We start from the raw sequence: 27,599 nt of genomic DNA on the forward strand, positions 1-27,599 counted from the left end.
GTCTGTTCATTCTGAACTCTTTCTACATAGCATATTGAAACTCTTCATTATAAAACTCCTTTTACAATTTTGAATATGTTTGCAGTGACTGCATTTAAAGTTCTGAAATTATTTTACAGCAAGCAAAAAATTAGCTCTATATTAAAATATGAAAACATTATGTCCTAAAACTCAATGAATTAAAGTACATGAAAACAGGGGCAACTATTATTTTTTTTAGCAAATCTTTACAATAAGTTCAGTGGTGCAAAAATGTGACGCAAACTTCTGGAGAGGCTTAATATATGGTTGAACACTGTCAAGGATGCTGTATTATTTATTAGTACAAATTGTTATCATGGAAGAACAGTAAAAAAGAGGCTAGGGGGATGCTCACTGCTTGAAATCTTTATTCCAGCTGATAATGGATTGGTGCAAGAACATCTGACACACTTCATTGATTCTTAAAGCTATAAAGTCTCCATCCCAAATTTTATAGACTGCAGTCTGCTGTACACATTAATAATTGGACCACGAGGCTATTATTACTTATAAAGGTCAAGAGAATACTATACTATACTACACTATTCTATTCTACACTATTTGTGTCACTGCTAATATAGTAAATACAAAGAACATTTCAAAACAACCTAATTTTGAGGTGAATCTTGTGTGCCTTCAGTTTTGCCATGGGATGAAACAGTACACATAAGGCAGTTGTAATGGCAGAACATGAGGGAAATCAAAAGTTGTTGAGTATAGCTAGTGGAGTTTGGTTTTATTGGTCTGAATTTGTCCATTAACACACTTAAAAAGAAAAAAAGTCATGGGCATTCAGAACTGCCATGTAGCTGAAACCCCTGATGTCCTTAAGGGGTCATTTGCAAGTATGCCATTGTCCTATGTTCCAAGAGGTTTTACGGGATCACACAGTAAAAACTCTAGCTTGGCTAGGATCTTATAATTTTTTTTCTATTGGTTTGGCTGTGTCTCCTGTTCACTCTTTTATTTAATTGTTAGAGGGGATATTTTGCAAACACATTAATGGTTAAAGACGTTAGCTGGGTATGATGACCTCGTGTTTCTAAAGAATAGCCAAACGTCCATTTATGCTGTGTTGATAAAGTCATAAAAAGATTGAAATCTCCATGTCCGGGGTTAGTGAGGGTTGGCTTTATTGACCAGAAGTTATCCACCAACAGACTTAAAAGGAAAAAAAAAGTCATGGGCATTCTGAACTGCTATGTAGCTGAAACATCTGATGTCTTCATATTTATAAGAGGTTTTAAGGAATCACACAGTGAAAACTCTAGCTTGGCTAGGATTTTCTTATAATTTTTTACTAGTTCGTTTGGCTGTGTGTCGTGTTCACTCTTTTTTTTAATTGAGATAGAAGGAGATATAGGTTAACAGTTGCAAGTATTGCGGGGTGGAGTGGTTGAGAAGGAGGGAAGTCTGAATCTGGAGGTCAATCAAAGAATCAGAGGGGCTGCAGCCAAATGGCACAGTGTGTCAAGGGTAGTGTATGTCAGAAGAATGCCAAAGAAGCTGAAAAGTAAGGCATACAACACAGTGTTGAGACCAGAAGTACTGTATGGTATAGAAACCTGGGCAGTGAAAGCAGAGCAGTTGAGAGAGCTAGAGGTGATAGAGATGAATCACCTGACATGAGTAGTAGGATGCACACTGTGGTGCATGAAGAAATGAGAACATCAGATCAGAAGCCTAAGTAGCTCCAATTACAGAGAAGGTCAATGAGAACAGATTACAGTGGTTTGGGCACAATCTGGTGAAGATGATTTGTGACAGGCAGGAAGAAGGCAAGAGGAATTGAAGGTAGTCAACAAATGGATGTACTGATTGTGTGAGAAAAGACCTGTGACAGTCTGTCAAAGATGGTAGGAATGTGGTACTGAATATATATATATATATATATATATATATATATATATATATATATATATAGAGAGAGAGAGAGAGAGGGAAACAATTAACATTACACCCCAACCCATTGTAGAAAAATGGGGAAAAGGTGATTGGTGGTGATGATGATGATGATTGGAGTACTTTTCAGTCTATTTAATGTTTCAGAATTCTGTACATCTGACATTTCACAGATTTCCTTGGTGGACATCCATCTCAGGACACAAAAACACTCTCTGAAACACTGGTCACTGGTTACCCAACACAGATATTTGTTTCAGTATTTGACACTTAAAACTGCTCAAGTGGACTCTCTTTGTTTATATCCATTATTTTCAATTTATGATATATACATGCCCCAGAATGTTCTTGCTTGTCTTAATACTGCTCTGATTATTATTGACTTGGAGAGCTCTATGTCAAATGACTATCATTGTTCTGTATGAATCCACTGTCTGCAGAGATAAAATTGAATGTGAGAGTGTTCAATCTCGCCTTTGTTCTTCGATCCTCGGCTCGCGTCGGCCGACTGCAAGCTCTGCATCGAGAAGAAGCTCGAGGACATCTAATACCCACAATCCCCCTCTGCCTTTACCTCAGATCTAGTTTGCCGCTGCTGCATACGCATCGCTGGAGGCTAGCTCGAGGCTTTTACAGATAAGAATTTATCTATTCTGTTTAAATTTTTCAAAAAACTTCTTTAAATCTAGTCAATTAAAGTTAGAGTAAGGTGTGTGAGTGGATTTAGAATTCTCGGTTCCTTAGATTAGTTTAACCTAGTTTAACTAAAGGGTACAGAGTTTTTCGGGGCCTACCACCCCTACTTGGATTACTTTTGACTAAGAAATTGTTGTAGTCTTGCTTTCTTAAGAAATTGACTTCTATTACCGGATTTGACCTTTTACTGGAATTGACTTTTACTGGACTGGACTGTCTCTTTCTCTTGGTATTATGTCAGAGAAAATAAAATCTGGCTTCAAACGTTGTCAGTGTGGCCAAAAGATGTCGGTCACAGACAACCACAGTTCCTGTGTCTACTGTCTTGGCCCTCTCCACTTACAAGAGGACTGCTCTATTTGTCACTCTTTTAGTGGGAGGGTCATGACAGATAGGCGCAGGAAACTGATGGACAGAGGATTGCTGAAACCCTCTTTCCAGGAGGCTCTGGATGCTTCAGACCAGGCATCCAAGTTCGGCGGGGGAAGGCGCCGGAGCCAAAGTCATCGGCTCCGAGCTCTTCGGTCTAGTTAGATCACCGGTTCCACAGACTTGTGTTCAACTGTTGGCAGTTTCGAGCCTCGAGTCTTGGAACCGGTGACGGAGCTCCCTCCACCGACTCTGCTGAGGTCGGCATCCCTTCGACTGCTCTTCTAGGCCCCTTTCCGACACCGATGTGGACCGTGTGGTGCAGAAACTGATGGAGCATACGGCCCTATCTAAGCTTATCTCGGTCTCCTCTCAGTTGATGTCGAGACTTGAAGGCCTGCCACTATCTCCATCTGTTCCTCCTCCGAGACCTGTCCAGTCTTGAGCCGGAAGAAGCTGAACTGATGATTGTGGAGCCCTCGGTGCCAGAACCGCTTTTTCTCGGTCGGCACCGTTCACCTCGACTCCATCCGATCCGTACTGGAGTCTCGGGCAAGATCCACCCTTGGTTGAGTCGGACCGATGTTTCGTTCCGACTCTCCTCTCGGGCCTCGCACGGATCGACTGTGCCTTGGCTCCTGTTTGATTCTTCCCATTTCTTCAGAACCGGAGATACCTCGACTCGGGACCCGGGGCCTTCGACCTCATGAGGAAGGTGTTGTCTACACAGACAACCACATCAGCAGGTACAGCTTCTCCTCCCCACAAAGGACCGTTATCCTCCTCTGCACCCACGGCCACGCCCAAGCGCCGGGCACCAGTGTCTCAGCCACCCCTGGAGGGTGCCCCTCTTCCTCGGAGGCTTCTTCGATGCTCCCACGAAGAAGTCCCTAGGAAAAGACTGTGTAAGAGGAGACACTTGGATTCTCCACAAGAATCCTTAACATCTGATACTGACTTAGATGAGTCAGAAGGGTCCCCTAAGTCACCTTCAGAGGATGTCTCTTTTCTGACATCTTGGAGATCCTAAAACAGAGAGGTGACTGGCAAGCCCTCCCCCCTTCTGAGGATGAGTCAGTTTTGCTGAAGGCATTTGGTGCCCGTCCTTCCTCCTCCTGGGTCACTCCGCCCTTTGATGAGTTAATGGAATTAATTGCGGAGACTCCTGACACGGTGGAACCAGTCCCTAGGAAGCCAAATAAGTACATCACGGCACCACAGGACAAAGCTTACCTCACCAAAGGAGTTCCAGTAGACGCCATGGTGGTGGCAGCGGCCACAAAAAGGAGATGTCGGAGTCTTCCTCATCTGTCCATCCACCTAACAAAGACTCTAGGACCATGGACAGATTTTCAGTTCAGCGGCTTTCTCCATGCCCTGAACTATTTGACTCATTTTACACGTTTACAGAGGATCTAGTCAAAGAGTTGGGAGATACCCTCCAGGGTACTACAGATGCCGCTGTCTCAGAGAAAGTTACAGCGCATCTCAACACCCTTACGTCCATTGTAACCATGAGGCTGATATCCTATGCAGCCGAAGGATCGAGTAGGGCAGCGGCTTCAGCGATTGCTCTTCATAGGCAATCCTGGATGCGCTTATGTTCGCTTGGAAGCCTTCAAGTCTTCCTTTACTAACGCCCCATTTGATGGAGCCACACTTTTGGCCCTAAAGTAAAGGAGACCCTTACCCGGTGTGAACAGGAGGGAAAGACTCTGTCTGCTGTCGGAGTCCGTTTTCCACCCCTTCCAGACCGCCAAAGGGCAACGTGGTGGGAAAATGTGGTTTAAACCCCAAGGATCTTTGTGATGCCCCCTCTAGAGGCAGAGGGGGGCAGAGGTGGAAGACGCCGCCCTGGCGGCAGAGGGGTCGCAAACCAAGGTGACAGGGATAACCTCCTGGCAAACCTTTTCAGCACTCCTGAGAGGAGGCCCGACTGTCCTGCTCTGGAGGCAGTCGGGGGTCGCTTAGCTTTATACCCTCAGGCCTGGCTAGACCTTTCTTCAGACAATTGGGTAAAAAGCGTTGTTACCAGAGGTTACAAAATCCCATTTCTATCCACCCCCATTCCAACAAGAAAACTCCCAGATGTACCACCCCATCTGAGAGAGCCAGCAGCTACAGAAATTTCAAAGCTGCTAGAAAAAAGAGTCATCCAACCAGTCCCAGCGGACCAAATAGGATTCAGAACTTACTCAAGGTTCTTTTTAGTTCCAAAGAAAACAGGGGACTGGAGGCCGATTCTGGACCTAAGCCATCTCAACACCTTTGTCAAGAAGGAAAAGTTCCGGATGGTCACGCTTCAATCGATCCTTCCATTCTTACAGAAGGACGACTGGATGTGCTCAATAGATCTGAAGGACGCATACTACCACATCAAAATGGCCAAGGCGTCCAGGGATCATTTGCTGGGAGCCAGTCACTATCAGTTTCGAGCCCTGCCCTTTGGTCTGACCACAGCCCCAGGGTCTTCACCAAATGCATGGCAGTGGTAGCGTCTCATCTGAGGCACCTAGGATTCCAGGTGTTTATCTGGACGACTGGCTCCTGTCTGCCACCACCAGGCCAACTGTTACACCCTTCAACTTTGTACACACCTTGGCATTTCAGTAAATTTCAAAAATCCAGCCATCACAGCATATCTTATTCATAGGAGCGAATTAGATACGCCAGTTAGTTCTAAAACTTCCTACAGAAAGAATAGTAGCACTTCAATTCAACATTTCCCTTCTACTGTCGTCCAGAAAGTCCCCAGCAAAATTGTTCTGAAAGTTTTGGGTCTCATGGCAGCTTCCCTCATTGCGATACCATTGGGAAGACTGCACATGAGAGTGCTACAATGGCTTCTGTTTGCACAATGGTCATTCCAACAACTTCCACTGACTCACGAAATATTGATAATGAAAACATGCAAATCACACCTAATGTGGTGGTTACAGACTTGCAACCTATCCAGCGGAAGACCATTTGTGCTACCCGCACCGTCAGCGATGATAACCACGGACGCTTCCCTGATAGGGTGGGGGGGCATCTTTCAGGGACAGACAGTCCAAGGTGAATGGACCAATCTGGAGTACAATCTGCACATCAATGTTCTGGAGTTGAGGGCAGTGTTCTTGGCGTTGCAACACTTTGCTCCCCTTCTTCCTCCAGGGACCATTGCAGTTCAGACAGACAACATGTCCGTAGTCTGGTACATAAACAAGCAAGGGGAACCAGGTCTTACCAACTATGCAGAGAGGCCATGAGAATTTGGCAATGGGCAGAGTCCACGGTCGCTTTCTGATCGCAACGCACATCCCGGGTCATCCAACGTCATAGCCGACAGGCTGAGCAGGGCAATACTATTGCCTCACGCCTCAAACAGTCAGTTGTGAGAAGGATTTTTGGCAAATGGGGCCAGCCTACCTGCGATCTGTTTGCCTCTCCAATGAACGGCAAATGCAGGAGCTACTTTGCCCTATTACCTCCAGGGAAGTCCCCAGGGACGCTGGTGCACGATTGGCCCCCGGGTCTCCTATATGCTTTTCCTCCATTTCCCTGATTGCAAAGTTTCTACAGAAAGCCAACAACCTTCAGAGGACTATTATTCTCATTGCCCCGTTCTGGCCTCGTCAAATTTGGTTCCCTTTCTATTGCATCACGGGACCTTGGATGCTGGACCCAGAGCCAGATCTACTGACTCACCAGGAGTTCCTCACCCTTCTAGAATCTCTCCACCTAGCAGCTTGGCTGCTCCTTTTAGCCAGGTCAGTTCCCTTACATCGCAGTTCAAGATATTTTAGTAGCTTCTCATAAAGCTTCCACTACAAAGACTTACACCAGTAAGTGGAAACGCTTTGTCTTCTGAATCACATCATTTGGACCCTGTTACAGCTCCGTTAAACAAGGTTTTAGAGTTCTTGACTGAATTATTTCATGAAGGAGCTTCCGCTACTTTAAGAGTACAGTTAGCTGCCATTTCTAACTATCATGTAGAAGAATGTGGTGCCTATTATGGCTCACAGACTTTGTAAAGCCTTTTTAAAAGGTTCTTTCATATCAGACCACCAGTCAGAAGTCCGACATCACCGTGGAATTTAAACTTGTTGCTCTCTAAATTGATGTTGCCACCTTTTGAACTAGCTTCAAGTTGCACATTGAAATTTTTGTCATGGAAAACATTATTTCTAGTGGCCATTACATCTGCTAGACGAGTGTCTGAGCTTCAGGCCCTTTCGGTCAAACATCCTTATTTAATATTTCATTCCGACAGAGTATCCCTACGCACTAATCCATCCTTTCTTCCCAAAGTTTGTTCTTCTAGTAATATTAATCAGTCCATTGAATTACCCACCTTCTTTAAAACCACTCTAATAGATTGGAGTATATGTTGCACAAACTGGACGTCCATAGACAACTCAGATTTTATTTGGATAGAACAAAAGATCACAGGAAATCTGATCAACTATTTGTAGCTTTTGCTGACAGCAGAAAGGGTCTTGCAGTTACAAAACGAACTCTTTCTAAATGGCTAACTGACTGTATCACATATGTTTATGAATCCTCTGACCAAACATTATCAGCAAAACCCAGAGGACATTCTACCAGATCAGTGTCTACATCTTTGGCTCACGCAGCTCGCTACCTTTAGACACTATTTCAGCGGCTGCTACTTGGGCTAAACCACATACATTTATCTCTCATTACAAAGTGGACAGGGTTTCTAGGGATAGGGCAACCTTTGGTTCCACTGTGCTCAAGAACGTTCTCCCTTGAGTTCCTCAGGATCATGGAGCTAGGACGCTACCCATGTGTAAGAACGATTGAACACTCTCACATAAAGAAGTTATGTCCTTACCATAACGTTCCATGTGGAGTGTTCATCTCGCCTGTTATTACACTCCCACCCTTCCCACCCTTAGGAAGAACGTTCGATTTGGTGCCTGGTCTGGAGTATTCTCCTTCTGCTGTTGCAGTATTACTGTTACTATCATACTCTGGGTATGTTTGTATATATGTACTTTTATATATATAGTTGGCATGTGTGCGTGCTTTATGTCTGGTTTGCTTGCAAACTAGATCTGAGGTAAAGGCAGAGGGGGATTGTGGGTATTAGATGTCCTCGAGCTTCTTCTCGATGCAGAGCTTGCAGTCGGCCGGCACGGAGCCAAGGATCGGCTCCGAACCCATGTGTAATAACCAAGGCGAGATGAACACTCCACATGGAACGTTATGGTAAGGACATAACTTCTTTTTCTGCTCTATAGAGATATCAATTTCATCTGCAGGTTTGTAAATATTCTCTTTAAAAACAATACGATTTATGTTCTGGTTGTTCTAGAATAACAACTTCAAACCAAACCTCATTCATATTTTGTGACTGTCTCCCTTTTTCCAAAACTGAGTCACTAATAAGTTCACAAATTCAATAGTCCACTGTTTGTGCCTGAAGACCATCAAGGAACAATGAGTCAGATCTGGGTCAAAAGCAAAATCTTGTTCAAATTCTCTAAGTCTTCTTTAAAGAATCTGGGGAATCATATATATCTATATCTGTATCTCCCGCTCTCTCTCTACACACACACACACACACACACACACACACACACACACACACACATATATATATATATATATATATATATATATATGTATATCTTTATCTAGTTATTTATATAATAGGACAGCTAATAATACCTGTGAAAACATATTCATAAAAACTTTGTGGGATATGATAAATTTATATGTGAGCAACACAGCACTCTACCCAAATGCATGGAAAATTGTCAAGCTGAGTCTGTACAAAATCATTGCTTAAGCCTCCAAGGTCAAACAAAACCAGTTATCAGTGGGAATTTAATACATCCACAATTGAGAGTTACCAGAAAAAAAAATTACCCCAATCCAAGTTTGCTGAAATGATACACTTAGAATAACGTACTGATGATTGTTAACATTTATAGTAACACACTCAGACTCTACCAGCACATGGCTGGACAAAAACAGGATGACAGTGAGTTGCCTTTCTGGTGCCAAAATCTCTGACAACTCAAAGGTCCTCATGACCATGAAGATTAACAAATATGATTATGAGAATGTGGTGGCCCTTGTGGGTATATATGGTATACCTAGTGTGCAAAACTGTAAGGGCAATGCAAAGAGAAAGACACTTCTGAGCTCTCTATGCATGCTTCAAGTCTCGAAAAACCTCTAGTACTTAGTGGAATCCTACTGTCTCCAAGAATGATACCAAGGTGCAAAGAAAGGAAGACTGATTTCAACAATTAGATTAGTAACTGGAGTCATGCAAGGGGGACCCAGTATGTGGCAGGAGGGGCTAAACTGCTGCACAGCCCAACTTACTTTGTCAACAATGGCTTGTACCCCTCATTCCAAAGCTTCTACCATACTGGCTAAATATAATACAACAGATTTATGAAAAACATTATATAGACCAAGAAACTTTGATCTGTTTTTTATTAAAAGAAACATCTCAGGAAGTGCAAAAATATAAACAACAAAACCTACACATTTTTGAAAAGTATAAATAAGAAACATGGACATGGGAAAGAAAGACAGATTTGATATGATGTAATATTTATGCAAAGTCGAAAGCCAAATTAATCAATACAAAAAAGGCAGCCCCAAAGATATTCGAAGAGAAATACAGACAAAGGAATCCATACATGGAAAACTTTACAGTACAAAAAATAAGAAGACAAAGAGGAAAAGTAGAAAAGGAGATTAATAGTGGACAAGTTAAAGAAACAGAAACTGAGGTTATGGAGCACCTGCGAAGTGAAGGATTCAGTGTAGTAAATCTAACTCAGAAAACACCACTGCAGGACAGATCAATGAACCTCCAAATTAAGGAGAAACCAGTAGAACAGGAAGCAACTTGTCACTTGTGATATGAAGATATTTTATGGCTTTCTACAGGAAACCAGTATAAACATTCACTTGAAGCTAGATAGCAATGGAAGGAAAAGGAAACTGTGGAAACTGATGCAGTCAATGTTGAGGAATGATAGGCCAGTGAGTTTCATATGACAGAGCAACAGATGACACAGGATGAAATTGAAGAGAATGTGCCGCAGGAAGGTGCTATAGAACTTTCTACAGAATCCACGCAGGAAATGGAGAACAAAAATGTGCCCTCAGTTTAGAAGAAAATGAGGTAAAACAAGTTGCTTGATTTACCATCGATAAACATACTAAGATCAGTGAAAGAAATAGACTGCAGAAGGTCAGTAAAACCCCAAAAGTCAGAAGTTTGACAAAACTGGTCTGGTGGACCCCTGCCATAAACAGGCTATACAATAGGAGGAAGAAACTAGTTCAGAAAAAAAGCAAATCCCAAGAAGGAAAGACATCCCTGATCAGTATCAGTAAGAAACTAAGGTCCCTCATAAAATCATCCAAGGCTAACTTCGAAAGAAAAATAGCCAAGGATTCTAAAGATAACCACAAAGACTTCTTTAGCTATGTCAAGAATCTAAGTGGCAACTTGGAGATATGCTCTGAGCTAGTGCAAAATAGCACAAAATATACTGAACCCACTGATATTGCCAACATCCTGGAAGACAGATTCAGTGCAAACTTCACCCCCTTCTCACCCCCAAAAGGACCCACAACAATACCTGAAAAGTGTAGTGTCCTGGAAATCACAGATGCACAGGTGAAAACAGCTCTTTCAAAAGCACAGCGTCAATGGGGTCAGATGGTGTCCCAGGCTGCATCTTGCACGAACTACAGAACAAACTAACCCCCACCTAAACACACTGTTCAACCTTAGCTTATCCACAGACTTCATGCTCATAGAATGGCGCACAGCAACAGTTATTCTGCTCCACAAAGGAGGGGCCACAACTGACCCAGGTAACTATCACCCCATAAGCCTTACTTGCCTGGTCTGCAAGGCTATGGAGTGCATCATCATGTAACTCATTAACAAAGACATTGGGAACCTCCAAAAACTCGACCCGACCCAGTTTGGCTTTGTTAAGGGCAGATCATGCCTACTAAACCTGACTGACGTCTTCAAGACAGTCACCAAGGCCATAGATGTGGGGAAGGTAGTTCACACAGCCTACCTTGACCTCACCAAGGCTTTTGACACCATTTCCCACTCGGGAATTAAAGAAAAACTCACCAGCCTGAACATAAACCCCTACATCATGATATGGGTTGCCAACTGGCTTATAGACAGAACTCACACGGTAAGAATAGCGGGCTCCAGGTCCGACTCTAAACCAGTCACAAGTGGTGTTCCACAAGGTTCAGTTCTGGGACCCCTACTGTTCAGCATACACTTCTCAGAAGTACAGGCAAACACAGGAGGACTATGGCTAACCAAGTTCACCGATGACTGCAAACTGAGAGCCATAATTGACTCTCCGGCTGACACGGACATTCTCCGAAAGGACCTTACTGAGACCGACACCTGGTGTCAAAGTCATGGTTTCAAGCTAAATGCCAAAAAATGCATAGTCATCTCGTTTGGGAAAAACAAAACACCCATGAATTACCACATAGGTGGCAGCCCTCTTAATACAGAAGAGGTAATAAGAGATCTGGGGACCCATGTAGATAGTAATCTCTCCTTTGACAATCATATTGCCAAAGTAGTTAGGAAATCCTTCTATATAGCCCATCTAATTACTAAAGGGTTCGCATCTAGAAATAAAGAGGTTATAGTGCCCCTCTACTCATCACTCATCAGACCCATCATAGACCATAATGCCCTGTTTGGGATGTACCTCACAAGACACTTCCAACAGCTGGAAAGACCATAAAAGTACCTCACCTAAAGGATTACTGGCCTCAAACATATATCCTATGCAGCCCGACTGGAAAAACTCCAGCTGTACTCAGTGGCATATCGCTTACTCAGAGGTGATCTCTGCCTGACTTACAAAGCCATGTCCAACTCAGAATTGATGGACATGCTCCACCTAAAGAAATCCAAGTCACTGCGAGCCACTCACTCTAGTGAGCTAAACCTCACCACAACAATAAATAGAACATGCTGGAGGGATAGATTCCTGTCACAGAGACTCCCCATACTTTGGAACAAAATTCCTAACTACATTAGGCAGAGCCCCTCACTAACACTCTTCAAGAGAAACCTTGATGAGTGGATGGGTAATAGAAAATACACCCCTGGGATCACTTCATTGGCTCTTCTTGACAGAGGCTCAGTTAATTAATCAATGGGGCTGTGAAAGCTGACACACACTGGCTAGGCTTATAAATGCCCTCAGGCAGATAACCTAGTACCTACCTATGAACCTATTAACCTAAAACCAATGAATACAGTGATTAGGACTGTCCATAGAGATCCATGCCATATAACAGAAGTAAACAGCATGTATTACTGTGCAGCTAAATTAATAACGGATAAAATTCTCCCACAAAAACACAGGGTAGTAAGGGAAAGGAGGGGAGAAATCAAACGCTATCATAGACGTATCGAACAGAGAACAGCATCACTGTTGGAAGAGTATAGAAGTGGGACCAGATCAACACAAATACTCAGAAAGATAGACATGATAAAAGCAATGCACAGTATTAAAACAGATCAGGATCTATCATGCAGTATCACAAATAACTAAAAATCTCAGCACAGGTGGAAAACATAAAAGATATGTAGATAAATATAAAGGAAAAGTACAAAATAAGCAATTTATTGATGACCCCAAAACGTTTTATAGAGAAATGGAAAACAAGGCAAAAGGAATTTAAAGACCACCCAAAAAAGAAAATATTTATACATTTAAGATATATATCTATAAAGATCCTGTAGAGCACAACAAATATGCTAAATGGATACAAGTAGTAAAAGAAAGAATAAGAAGTTTAAAGGTACAAGATATGAAATGGGATGAAGTAACAGCCAGAGAAATTGAAACAAAGTTAATAAAAGCCTTTAATTGGAAAACCCCAGGCCCAGATGCAGTACTTAACTTCTGGCTAAAAGTATTAACATCTTTACACGAAAATTTGCCCATGAGTAAGAACTATTTATATGAGCACCCCGAACAGACAGCAGCCTGGTTAACAACAGGAAAAACAATGCTCCTACTTAAGAGTGAACCTGCAAGTTATCCTAAACAGTATAGACCAATAACTTGCCTTCCGACAAAGTAGAAACTATACACCGGAATTGATGCCGACAGAGTTTATAGTCAATTAAAAGAAAATTCAATTATGGCAATAGAGCAAAAGGATAGTAAAATAAAGTCATATGGAATAAAGGATTATTTGTTGCTAAATAAAGTCATAGTAGTGAACTGTAAAAAGGGAAGAATATAAGTATGGCATGGATTGACTATAAAAAAAAATCTGACAGTATCCCACATTCATGGATAAAAGAGAGCTTAAAAAAGTGTAAGATACACCTTACACTGCTGTTCAATTATATTACAGTGACTATGAAACAGTGTCAGACCACTTTGCAATTAAGCTATGATAAAAGACAAATTATTATTCCAGGGATAAAAATTCAAAGGGGGATATTCCAGGGTGACTCCCTGTCATGGCTGCTTTTCTGTCTTGGCCTTAACCCTTTAAGCTGTCTACTTAACAGATTAGGTCATGGCTGTAATTTGGCTCCTAGAAAACAGCAATGTGTAAAGTCTTCTCATCTTCTCTTTGTCAATGATTTAAAATTCTATAGCTCATCAGATGAGAAATTGAAAGCACAACTGCAAGTAGTCAGAACTTTTTCAGATGATATAAGAAAGTCATTTGGTCTTGATAAATGTACAAAAGCAACCTTTAAAGAAGGAAAGTTGCAGCATCAAGAAAACATCTGTCTGGGACAAGAATGTTATATAAAAGAACTTGAGCAAGAGGGAGTGTATAAATATCTGGGTAATGATGAAGGATTAACAATAAAACATTAACAAATGCGAATAAAACTTAGTAAGGAATATTTTAAAAGACTTCAATTAATTTTGAAAACAACATTGACATCTAGGAACAAAATTTAAGCTGTAAATAAATTTGCTCTCCCTATCCTAACTTACAGTTTTGGAGTGATAGACTAGCCCCAAAAGATGTCGGATAGATTAGATAGGAAAACAAGGAGGATGCTTCATGCTCATCAAATGATTTATAAAAATCAATGCATACCAAGATTATATATTCCCTGTTCCGAAGGAGGTATGGGCCTCCTTGAAATTGATTCCATATACAGATTTGCAATAGTGGAGCTGCACTCATATCTGCTGACCTCACAACATCCAAATATAGTGAAAGTTTTGAAACATGAGGAGAATAAATCTAAGATTACTTCCCTGCTTAATCTAGCAGAAGCATATCGGCATCAAGCAGGAATGAAAATCAAACTAGAAGTAGATAAAAATCAGGCAGCAACTGGATGTGCCAAAAAACAAAGAATATAAGGTGAAGAATCAGGGGAGAAGGCAAGAAATGTGGAAAATGCATAAATATAGTTGCAAGTATAAAAACCTTCTGGAAGAACCTCATGTTGATCAGGATCGAATGCTGGAACGGTTAAGGAGAGGAGAATTCAAACTAAAAGATGAAAGGTTAATATTGGCGGCCCAAAGTAGTGGGCTACATACATGTTGGTTTACAAAGTCCATTGAACACATGGGAAAAACAGACAAATGTAGGTTTTGTATAACAGAATTGGAAACAGTCACGCACCTTGTTGCTGGTTGTGACATACTAATGGCAGAAGGACTGCATACTGAAAGGCATAATAATGTGGCAAGACTATTGCACTGGAGATTGTGTAAACATTATGGTACTGAAGTGGCTAAAAAACACTGGAAACATGAATTTCAAAGCATCATAGAAAAAAGTGAATTCTACATCATATGGGAGCACCCACTGCCAATACTTCAAAAGATAGATGTGAGAAAACCAGATATAACGGTCCATGAAAGGAAGAAAAAAGTAGCATTGATCACTGAAATCGCTACAGTCAGTGATTACACTGTCTTGCGTACAAAACGGACACAAAGTCATATATCAGGACTTGCAGGCAGAAACAAAGCAATGTGGAAGAAAGATACCCAGATAGTTCCAATAGTAGTAGGAGCAACAGGTCTTATAAAAAAGAATCTACAGTCGTATTTAGGTATGTTACCAATACATGTAACTCCATATGAATTGAAGGAGGAGTCATTACTGGGCACATTGTGGGTGCTCCAAAGAGCACTTCTGGCTGGCATCAAAGACTGAAGCAATACTTATTTCTTGAACTCGCGAAACCTCCATCATATTGGGAGGTCTTTAACTACAAATTGATAAACTTGGAGACCTATACTACAAATACAGGCTGCACCCCAAAATACTTCATATTCATAAATAAGAATTCTCTGGATCAAATAGTCATAAAGCTCTACAGAGATCAACATGTTCTTGATCTGGTCTTCACAAGTGTGGCAGCTATATGTACAGTCCCACAGGTATAACCCTTCCTCGGTCAAGTCTGACCAGGAATTGATAGCTGTTTTAAGGATTTTGAAAGAGAAAGTTAAGGAAAATACTACCATGTTCAAAGACTTCAAAAAAATGCTATGATGAACTCTGTGATTTTAAATATTACTGTATATTCCAAAATGTAAACGCAACTAGTACTTATGCAAATAAATTCCACACTCAAGGATAAAACTGTATAAACCTGTTAGCCTTCACCAAAACTAAACAAAAACGGAAATAAAAGAATAAATCAGCCTGCTAGTCCATATGCATATATAAACAAAGATATAATAAGAGGAAAAAAGTTCAACAGACTATATAGTGACGCTAAAGGTCCAGAAATCATGATTAACATAAAAAGGTTATCCAAGGTACTGAAAAACTCCAACAGGAAAACCAAGAATTCTCAAGAACTTTGACTGGCATCAGAAGCTAAATGTCTTCACATATGTCAGGAAGTTATAATATATTGCCCCAAATTTTCTCTGACCTCATTCAACATGGCACTATCTACTACTGATATCATAAATATACTGGCAAACAAATTTAGTGTTAACTTCATCCCAGAGACATCTACACCTGAGGACCTAATACACCCGGTCACCACAAAAGAACTCTTGTTAGAACTACAAACTAACACAAAAAAATACATCCTCTATGGGACCTGGTAACATACCAGGCTGCCTGAACAAACAGCAATAAACTTATATGGGGGACTCGCAACTACTACTGCACAGCTTGTGCTTATCAACTGGCTTTGTCCCCAAGGATTGGTACTCTGCAGGTATGATGCCCCTTTTAAAGGTTAGCACCATATGGGCCCTTGGAATTACATGCTCACAAGCTTGATGAGTGTCATCTCCAAGGCCATGGAACTGGTAAGAACTGACATGATAAACTATTATACAAAAATACTATAGGACTTGTGCCTTAATACTTTGGCTTTGTTAAAAGTAAACCCTTTCGGATGAATTTGGTAATTTGTTTTAAGATGGTAATGCAAACCATGGATAATGGTTACACTGTCCAAACAGCATACCTCAACATCGCTAAAGCATTTAATACTATAGCAGATGTCAACATTAGCAAAAAGCTAAATGTGCTCCAAATTGATCTTCATGTATTTTGACAGACAGCTAATTGGCTGAGGGTAGAACCCACATTGTGAGGGTATAAGGCATGGCTGCAGAAAGTAACCAATGGGTACCACAGATTTCTGTGCCAGGATGCTTTATAATCAGCATATACTTCTCAGATCTCTAAATCAAAAATCAGGAACTCTGGTTAACCAAGTTTGCTGACAATTACAAACGGTGTTACATGTGAGTACCGTTTTTAATATGTAAAGGCTGCAGAGTGAACTTACACTTATTAGTAGTGTGTGTGTTGACAATAGGCTAAAATTACATTTTATTTATTTATTGTCATTTGTTAACTGGGTTGGTCCAACTGAGCCAAAGGCTCATTTTCAGTGGAGACCTGAGGAGAAAAGCTCCAATTACAATTACAGACATGCCAAAAAACAATAATTAATGCAAATACTAAAAATTACAATAGTAATATTGACAAGAAACATTTACATAAAATGAAATCAACAAAGACAATATATTTATATGAGCAAGAAAGAAAGCCAGATAAAAAGAGAACAAAACTTAAAGTAATCAAAAGTAGAATTTAGGAAGAAATCAGTTAGAGATCAGGTCAGAGTTTAGTTAAATGCTATAAAATGTAACATTGCTGAATTTAGCAAACAAATTGTTCACCCAGATTAGAGTATAGCAAACACACGATTCCTAAATTGTTGTGAGAGATCTTGGAACATGATGGCACAGCTGATACAGGGTATTTATTCTAAACCAAAGAATTCCTGACCCCTCTAATCATACCCAACAAAGAATAAAATCCCAAAATTTGCAGCTTACTAAAGATATCAGGTAGTTAGAGAGACTCCAAATGTTTTTGACAAAGAAGATCATGGGGCCAAATTAGGTTGGAAGCCTTGTTCCTGTATTCAGTGTCTTAAAGACTCCTTTGTGGTGATATGTGCCTTGCTATCCAAGCTCTTAGGGATTCAAAACCTGTTACAACTACACAGATCAAACAGTCCTGCAAAGACTAGAATCAGAGACTGGAACCTGTTCCAGTAAATAAACAAATCAAAGCAGAGAGAGAGAGAGAGATTTGTAATGTAACAATCACTTCTCTGGAAAAAGCTTTCTCTCCAGATCAGACAATGTGGAACACTATCTTCCATCCAGAAGGAATTAGCAACTTTGTATCCATTCATAAAAAGTAGATAAGGTCTAAGGGTATGTCATGGCAGTCATACCTCTCAACTGTCCAGATTTTTACGGAATGTCCAGATTTTTGCATCAAGTTTTTAATCTGTTCCAAATTAAATTTGTGTTTTTCTGGTAAGTCATTGAGGAATGAAGTAATTAATTAATGAGACGTTTGAACTTCAGGTTTCATATCCTTCAGAAAATAATTTGAGTAATCCACAGTATTTTCAACACTTAGAAACAGGCATATTCTCCAGTATAGTATAATGAGACTGAGATTATTTTTCTACGCCCTCACTTGGCCACCTGGTTACATTTACGATTTTTTCAATAAAGTCATAGTTTATTTTATCATAATTATATTTATACTGAACTTAACTGATATGTGTATTACAAATACAATGACGCTGTGATTAAATGTTCTCAAGGGAAGATGGGTATTTATGTTATAAACTAAGTTCTCATTGTTAGTGACCATAACATCAAATACATGGTTATCCCTTGTTCTCACAGTTAAATAATTGTGTGAAATCTTGGTGAGAGATAATATCTATAAAATTATTCTTAAAGTGTGAATTACTCATAAAGTTATCTAATCTATTTTTGGATAATGAAAAGTACCTATTAATATTTTAAGTCTAATACCTTGTCTAAGTTAAGTAGAAATTCAGGCTACTTAATAGGATTCAAGGAAGGGCATCTGTAAAGACAGTTGTATAAGAACTTACCATAAAGGTAGATATCCCACTGAAGACTGTTGAAGTCAGCAGATATGTATGTGGACCAATGACTGCAGATCTACACATGTAATTAATTTTGAGGAGGCCCATACCTCCTTCAGGACAGGGAACATATAGTCTTTTTTTTTCAAACACCTTTACTGAATTAGCACTTGTGACATAGGCAAATTTACATTGATATAAAAGTAATCAAACTATAATAAACATAAACATTATACTTCACATATATTGCTATATATCATGCAACCTAAACAATATTACATAAGTTATTTAATTCCTGCCTTTTGATATACGCTAATTTTTATAAATCATTTGACGAGCATGAAGCATCCTTCTTGTTTTCCTGTCTAATCTATCCAACAGGTTTTGGGGCCAGTCAGTCATTCCAATAGTTAGGTAAGTTAGAACAGAAAGAGCAATTTAATACTGGTTTATAGCTTGGACTTTGCTTCTAGATGGCAATGCTGTTTTCAGGATTAATTTTAGTTTTCTAAAATATTCCTTACTAAGTTTAATTAGCATTTGTTCATGTTTTATTATTAATCCTTAATCAATTCCCAAATATTTGCACACTCCCTCTTGCTCAAGTGCTTTTATATCACATCCCTGTCCCAGGCTGGTGTTTTCTTGGTGCCGCAGCTTTTCTGCTTTAAAGGTTGCTTTTGCACATTTATCAAGACCAAATGACATTCTTATATCATTTGAAAATGTTCTGACCACTTGTAGTTGTGCTTTTAGTTCCTCATTTGAAGAATTACAGAATTTTAAATCATCTACAAAACGAAGATAAGTCATCTTTACAGTTTAAGTAGACTGCTTAATAGGTCAATGGCAAGAAAAAAGAGCAGCAGTGAACACCCCCCTTTGAATTTCTATCCCTTAAATAATAATTAGTCCTTATCATAGTCGCTGTAATGTAATCGATCATTGCAGGGTGTATCTTATACATTTTTAAGCACTCTTATCCATGAATGTGGGATACTGTCAAATGCTGTTTTGTAGCCTATCCATACAATACTCAGTTTCTTCCTTTTTTTACAGTTCTCCATTATGACTTTTTTTTAACAACAAATTAACCTTTGTTCCATATAAGTTTCTTTTGTTACCGTTTTGCTCTATTGCCATGAGTGAATGAGTTTTCTTCTAATGACTTAAAACTCTGTCAGCATCAGTTCTAGTGTGTAGTTTATATGTTGTCAGACGGCAGATTATTGGTGTGTAGTTTTTAGGATAATTTGCAGGTTCGGTCTTAAGTAGGAGTATTGTTTTTCCTGCTGTTAACCAGATCAGTGTCTGTTCGGGGTGTGCGTATAAGTAGGTCTTATTCATAGCTAAATCTTTATGTAAAGATGTTAAACATTTTAACCAGAAGATAGGTACTACATCTGGCCTGGGGTTTTCCAATTAGGAGATTTCCCTAACTTTGTTTCTATTTCTCTGGCTGTTACTTCATCCCATTTCATATCTTGTACATTTGAACTTCTTATTCTTGATTTTATTTTTTCTATCTGCTCAGCATTTTTGTTATATTACACAGGATCTTCATAGGTATTTCTCCAAAATGTATCTATTTCTTCATTTTGTTCATAGTGTTTCAATTCCTTTTGCTTTGTTTCCAAAGTCTCTATAAACATTTTTTGGGTCATCAATAAACTGCCTATTTTGTCCTTTTCCTTTATATTTATCTGCATATCTGCTACGTTTTTCTGCCTGCAATGATATTTTTAGTTTATTATTTGCGATAGTGCACAATAGATCCTGATCTGTTCTGACACTCTGCATTGCTTTTATCACGTCTATCATTTTGAATATTTTTCTTGATTTGTTTCCTGTTCTATACTCTCCAACAATGACGCTTCTTGACTTAATCGCTTTGTAGGTTTCTCTATTCGATACATCATTGATGGAAATTGATTTCTCCCCTTCCTTTCTCTTACTGCCTTGTGTTTTTATGCTAAGACTTTATCTATTAATTTAGCCGCATAGTAATTATATCCTATTTACTGCTGCAGTCCTAATTGTTGTGTTCATTTGTTTTATCAAACTTCTAATTTTTTGGGTTTTATTGATTTGCTGTAGTCTCTTTCTTTCATTCATCTCAATTAAATCAAGCAACTCTTCTCTTACATAATTTTCTTCTAAACTGAGCACACATCCATTGTTCTCCATTTCCTGTGGGCATTCTACAGAAAGTTCCAAAACATCTTCCTGTGCCGCATTCTCTTCAGTTTCATCCTGTCATCCGTTGATCTTCCATGTGGGAACTCACTGGCCTATCACTCCATAACACTGACTCCATCAGAGTTGCCAGAATTTCTTATTCCCTCCCTTTCTGTGCAACTCCAGCTGAACTTTTGTACTGGTTTCCTTTGGAAAACTCCAACATGTCTTCATATGGTAACTGAGCAGATGTTTCTTGTTCCACTGGTTTCTTCTTAATTTGGGGATCAATTGCTCTATCCTGTTGTGATGTTATCAGAGTGAGATTTTCTACACTAAATCCTTCACTTCACAGGTAAACCATAGCCTCATTTTCTGTTTCTTTAACTTCTCCATTATTAATCATCTTTTCTACTTTTCCTCTCTGCTTTCTTATTTTTTGTATTGTGAAATGTTCCCTATGTGGATGCATTTGCCTGTATTTCTCTTCAAATATCTTTGGGCCTGCTTTTTTTGTATTGATTAATTTTGCTTTCTCCTTTGTGTAAATACTCCACCATATCGCATCATATCAAATATCTCTTTCTTTCCCATGTCCATATTTCTTTTTTATATCTTTCAAAAATCTCTAGATTTTGTTCTTTTTATTTTTGAACTTCCTCTATTGTTTATTTTTCTAAATAGCCCCAGGTTTCTTGGTCTATATATTATTTTTCATAAAGCTGTTGTATTAATGAAAACACATTTACATTTGAAGCTTTTGACAACTTTTCTTGCGCAAGTATTTTTCTTTCCTCTAATTTCTATCTTACTCTTTTTATGCATCTTCCATCTGGAAATTCTGGGCTTCTTGCATAATAGTAACAATACATCATTTCTTTATTATCCTCAACAGTCCACTCTGTCATCTTTATGGCTCTTTTTGGCCTATCAGTTTTTTGTGATTTTTATGGACTACTACCTCCTTCTACAACAGGGGAGCCACCCCCTGGGCCTGGCCTAGCCCAATTGTAGGAATGTTTCCAAATTCTGAGGATTCTACACAGTCATTTTTACAGTCCTGGCACCAGTGCACTTACCAGGATTGGGCACTTTTTTTTTATTTTGGTTCTTGCGCACCCAGCTATCTTTTTTTTAATTTTTTAACTTACTTCTGTCTCGTCATTCATTAGACCCATTATAGAGTACAACTCCCCTTTTGGTATGCACCTCACAAGACATCTACAACAACTGGAAAGGCCGCAGAAATACCTCACAAAGAGGATTACCGGCCTCAAACAGATGCCCTATGCAGACCATCTCTAAAAACTCCAGCTTTACTCCATATCGCCTACTCAGAGGTGATCTCTGTCTAATATACAAAGCTATGTCAAACCCAGAGCTGTTGGATATGCTCCACTTAAAGAAATTCCAATCCCTCTGAGCTACACGCTCTAGGAGCCTAAACTTTGTCACCACAATAAACAGAACATGCTGAAGGGATAGATTCCTGTCCCAGAGACCTCCCATTTATTTTTATTTTATTTTACATTTGTTAACTGGGAAAGTCTGACTGGATATGGGTCGATTTTCAGCTCCAGACATACATAACACGTATAAATACAGTGAAATTGTTACAGTGAATTATCACAAAATGGACATTTGTTTAACAATATATACCCACATGTTCACGATTTCCAAAAATACGCACAGGAAATAGTTGGAAATTATTATCAGAGTAGGAAATAGTTAGAGATTACATCTGATAAGGGAAATCACATACATTTATAGCAGCTAACATACATGGTTGAGACAAGATATCATCCATACTCTGGAACAAACGGCCTCTCTATATCAAACAAAGCTCCTTATTAGAATTCTTCCAGAAAAATATTGATGACTGGATGGGAAATAGGAAATTTACCCCAGGGATCACATCTGTGGCTCTGCTTGACAGGGGCACAGGAAAATAATTACCTTGGGTGGTGAAAGCCAGGGTACATTTTTGGCTAGGTTTATATAGGCCATAGGGCCAATAGCCTAGTACCTACCTATGAACCTATATATGCTATATAAAATACACTCTATATAGCAGTGCCGTCTTGGTGAGATTTTATGAAAAACAGGGTCCACCTCATGACGGTACTCACCAAGATGAATTCAGTTCCAGCAATAACACTTTCCTTTGCTTGCTGATTTATCATAGGTGTTTCCATGATGTTATAATTTCTAAAATTGTACATAAAGCAGTTACATTACTGCATGGGCATTCAGTAAAAGTATCTATTCTTTTTATGTCCAATAAATCAATTAGTTGACATAATTTATTGCAATTTGCACATAGTGCTGTTTTATTTTGTCGATTAGTTTTCATAGGTTCATAGGTAGGTACTAGCCTATTGGCCCTAGGGCCTATACAAGCCTAGCCAAAAATGTACCCTGGCTTTTGCCACCCAAGAAAATTATTTTCCTGTGCCCCTGTCAAGCAGAACCACAGAAGTGATCCTCAGGGTGAATTCCAATCATCAAGATTTTTCTTGAAGAGTGCTAATGAGGAGCTCTGTTTGACATAGATAGGTAGTCTGTTCCAGAGTATGGGAAGTCTCTGGGACAGGAATCTATCCCTCCAGCATGTTCTGTTTATTGTGGTGACAAGGTTTAGGTCCCTAGAGCGTGTAGCTCGGAGGGATTGGGATTTCTTTAAGTGGAGCATGTCCAACAGCTCTGGATTTGACATAGCTTTATATGTTAGGCAGAGATCGCCTCTGAGTAGGCGATATGCAACGGAGTAAAGCTGGAGTTATTTGAGACGGTCTGCGTAAGGCATCTGTTTGAGGCCAGTAATCCTCTTTGTGAGGTATTTTTGCGGCCTTTCCAGTTGTTGTAGACGTCTTGTGAGGTAAATACCAAAAGGGGCGTTGTACTCTATATGGGTCTAATGAGTGATGAGTAGAGGGGAACAATGACCTCTTTTTTTCTGGATGAGAAACCTTTTGTGATGAGGTGTGCCGAGTAGAAGGATTTCCTGGCCACTTTGATGATGTGATTATCAAAGGAGAGACTACTGTCCACCTGTGTCCCAAGATCTCTTATCACACTTTCAGTGTTAAGTAGACTACCGCCTATGTCGTAGTTCATGGGTACAGAATTTTTACCAAAGGGGATGACAATGCACTTTTTGCATTGAGCTTGAGACCATATCTTTGACACCAGGCATCTGTCTCAGTGAGGCCCTTTTATAGGATGTCCACATCATTAGGAGTTTCAATTATGGCTCCTAGTTTGCAGTCATCTGCGAATTTAGTTAGCCAAAGACCTTCTGTGTTAGCCTGTACTTCAAAAAAGTAGATACCAAACAGGAGAGGACCCAGGACTGAACCCCATGGTACTCCACTTGTCACTGGTCTGAAGTCTGATATGGAGTCTGCTACTTTCACAGTGTGGGTTCTTTCAGTAAGCCAGTTGGCAACCCATCTTGTGACATATTGATTTATACCTAGTTTAGTGAGTTTATCTATAATTCCAGAGTGGGGGATGGTGTCAAACGCCTTGGCGAGATCTAGATAGGCTGTGTGAACCACCTTACCCTCATCCATGGCCTTGGTGACTACTTCAAACAAGTCTATCATGTTTAGAAGACATGATCTGCCATTTACAAACCCAAACTGTGTGGGGTCCAGGGTTTGGAGATCTCCAATGTCTTTGTTTATGAGTTCCATGATGATATGTTCCATGGCCTTGCAGACGAGGCTTGTCAGGCTAATGGGGCAGTAGTTCCCAGGGTCTGTTGTGGCCCCCCCCCTTTTGTGGAGTGGGATAATGGTCACGGTGCGCCATTCAATGGGCACAAAGCCTGAGGTGAGGCTATGATTGAACATGGTACTTAGGTAGGGTGCCAGTTCATTCTGTAGTTCATGTAGAAGGCAGCCTGGGATGTTGTCTGGTCCCATGGATGCTGTGTTCTTGGCTTTGGAGAGTGAAGTTTTTACCTGTGCAGCCGTGATTACAGGAACTTTGCATTCTTCCGGTATAAAGATGGGCCGTTTAGGGGGTGAGAGGGGGGTAAAGTTAGCACTGAACCTATCTGCCAGGATGTTGGCAATATCAGTTGGTTCTGTATATTTAGTGTCATTGTGCTGTAACTCAGAGCAGATCTGAGTGTTACCATTGAGATTTTTAACATAGCTATAGAATGCTTTGTGGTTGTCTTTAGAATCAGTGGCAATTTTGTTTTCATAACTAGCTTTGGAGGATTTTATGAGGGATCTCAGCTTCTTACTGAGGCTGACTAGGGAGCTCCTCCAGTCATGGGATTTTACTCATTTTTGCAACAGCTTCTTTCTTCTGTTGTAGAGTTTGTTTATGGCAGAAGACCACCAGATTGGCTTCCTTTTTTTGGTGGATAGCATCTTGGTTCTGGTAGGATAGCATGAGCCATGCACTTGTGTAAGTGCTTATAAAGTGCATTTGTGTAGGATTTAGCAGTCGTACCTCTATTGTCCATCTGCATGGGTGTCATGAAGTTTGCCACTTCTGTCTTAAGAAGCGTGAAGTTGGCTTTGGAGAAATTTTTTACGGTTGTTTTCCTAATGGGGGGTGGGGGTGGGATGTGGATGTCTAGGGTGATTAGCTTGTGGTCAGATCTGACCAACGAGGAGATGACCTCTGGTGTGGAACACCGGTCACCCATGTTGGTGATGACCAGGTCTAGGATATTGCTGCCTCTGGTGGGGGTGTGGATAAGTTGATTCAAAGCGTTGGAATTGATGATTTCCAGAAAACGTTGAGCAAAAGAGCTGGTATATGAGTAGTTTTCCCAGTTAATGGTAGGGTAGTTGAAATCACCCATTATTAGATTGTTGGTTTGTACCTTAATATTTTCCAGTGTATCAAGAAAAGAGGAGTGGGAATCCTGGGGCATGGTGGGGGGTCTGTAGCAAGCTACAATCTGGATTGCGGTTTTGCCCAGAGTTAGTTGAACTTGGATAATCTCTGATGCATTATGCTGAGCAACTAGCTTGGAGGTGTGGATATCCTTAATGAATATGGACACGCCTCCACCTTTAGTGTTTCGGTCCAGGTTTGGTGGCCGAAAGGTGTGGTATGAATTATAGCCTGGTAATGCAGGGTGCTCTCTGGAGCTTTGAACCAGGTCTCTATCACTGCACAGATGTCACTGTTCTCCATTTTAAGGAGTGCCTCGAGTGAGTGCATTTTGAGGTTTAGACTTCTAGCATTGAGTAGCATTACCCTCAGATTTTGCTTGCTTGTACCTGTTATGGTGATGAATTTGTCATTTGAACCTTGCCTAAAAAAGGCACTATAGGGGTGGCAAGAGCCTTTGCCAGTATCCGGAATCCCAAGGGCGACAGGTGCAGGCCATCTCTGGCAAAGCAGCGTGGTCTGTCGATCATGTCATCCCAGGCAGACAGATACTGGATTCCCTTAGAATGACACCAGAAGCTTAGCCAATTGTTAAAGTCAATCATTTTGTCCTTGTACTGTGGTGTCATTCTGGGTGATGGCAGGATGCTACTCAGGGCTAGGGTCATACCGGCCTGGGCTACAAGATCAGAGAGCTCCTCCATGTCTCTTTTCATGTAGTCCAGGGAGGTACATCTCAGGTCATTCACACCAACATGAACAATGACAGAGTCATATTTGTATATGTTGTGGAGTGACCTGAGGGCATGCGTTATGTGGCAGATCCTGGCACCTGACAGGCAGCTGACAGTAACTTTTTCCTTGTTTAGCCTGGTGAGTGGAACATCAGTGTGCCTGACTATAGAGTCACCTATGACTAGAGTGTTGGGTACATTATGCCTTATGGGCTGTAGTTGAGTGGCACACTGAGTATGTGGACTATGTGTCATTTGGGTTGTGTTGGGGGATGGAGGTTGCTTGCATTTCTGCTTTGGAGGTCTCTGTTGTTTGGGCAGATTTGTACTGAGAGCCTCCACAAATGTAGGTGTGTGTTTTGTGGTTCTGTGTGTGTGTTTTGGTGGTGTAGGATTTGAGGGACTATGTGATGAGTGTGGTGCACTACAGCTACTGGGTCAGGAATGCATGCTTTACAATGTCTTCTATCCTGTTACTATTGAGTGTGACTATGGTAAAAGGTTTACAGTCTGTTTCTAGTTTTCTGACTTGCTATAAATTTAGAATATTTGTTTGAGGCTGATCACCTTGCAGTGTTGGTTAGAAGTGCCCTGCACTGTAGCAAATGCCTAGAAAGCAAATTTTCCCTGTATAACAGTCCATAAAAACTGTAGCCTGTAAATCACCTTGTGTGCTGACAAGCTTAGAGCTGCTAGTTGGGAGTCGAGTGTGAAAACCTATAGATTTACTAGAATTCAGTACTGTGCAAATATTTAAGTTAGTAGAATGGAGCACTGGTTAGCATAATCTTCCCCAGTAATTACCCTTATTAGTCTGCACTAAAAAAAGCAACCTTAATAACTTTCTAATCCATACAAACATATCCTAGCAGCTCACCAATCACAGGACTGGACAGTATAGCTATGCAATTTCCTAACTTCTCTGTAGCCATCTTGGCATATATTGATATCTTGAGACAATGAAGCATTTGTCTCATGTTTGGCGATAGCCACTTAATCCTTAAACACACACAGTATGTAAGAGTTATACTTACCCAATGACACTGCAGGCTACACTCACATACAGGTCCACATCAGGTTGTCAAAAACACACACACACAACAACCACCTCACATAGCACACACACACACGTAAACTAATGTATGCTGAGGCACTTAACACAACAAAGATTGCCTAGACCATGCATTGGCAAAGCTACACCTCAGCAAGCCCAATGGCACTCAGAATAAAAAACACCTAACACCACACATACAGTCACATTCAATGGAGCCCCAAACACTAAGCCCCTAAGGCAAGCAAGCACAACTTCCTACAACACTTGTTATGGGAGACTCCATTGTAAGACATACCGATGCATCTCTAACCATGCTGAACAAGGAGAAGGTAACTGTTAG

The 27,599-nt window shown here is 40.3% G+C and overlaps 1 protein-coding gene across 1 annotated transcript in view; it reads right to left on the reverse strand.

Moving 5' to 3' along the window:
- The window catches only part of CADPS2 (calcium dependent secretion activator 2), a 5,163,308-nt gene that overhangs the window by 752,054 nt on the left and 4,383,655 nt on the right, over positions 1–27,599 (reverse strand). The window contains exon 25 of the mRNA XM_044088753.1: positions 20,494–20,530. Within this exon, the coding sequence (XP_043944688.1) occupies positions 20,494–20,530 (37 nt within the window). The remainder of the gene's footprint in view (positions 1–20,493; positions 20,531–27,599) is intronic.

The sequence above is a fragment of the Protopterus annectens genome, chromosome 11.part0 (assembly GCF_019279795.1).
Source record: "Protopterus annectens isolate FY-2018-M chromosome 11.part0, PAN1.0, whole genome shotgun sequence".
Classification (NCBI taxonomy): domain Eukaryota; kingdom Metazoa; phylum Chordata; order Ceratodontiformes; family Protopteridae; genus Protopterus; species Protopterus annectens.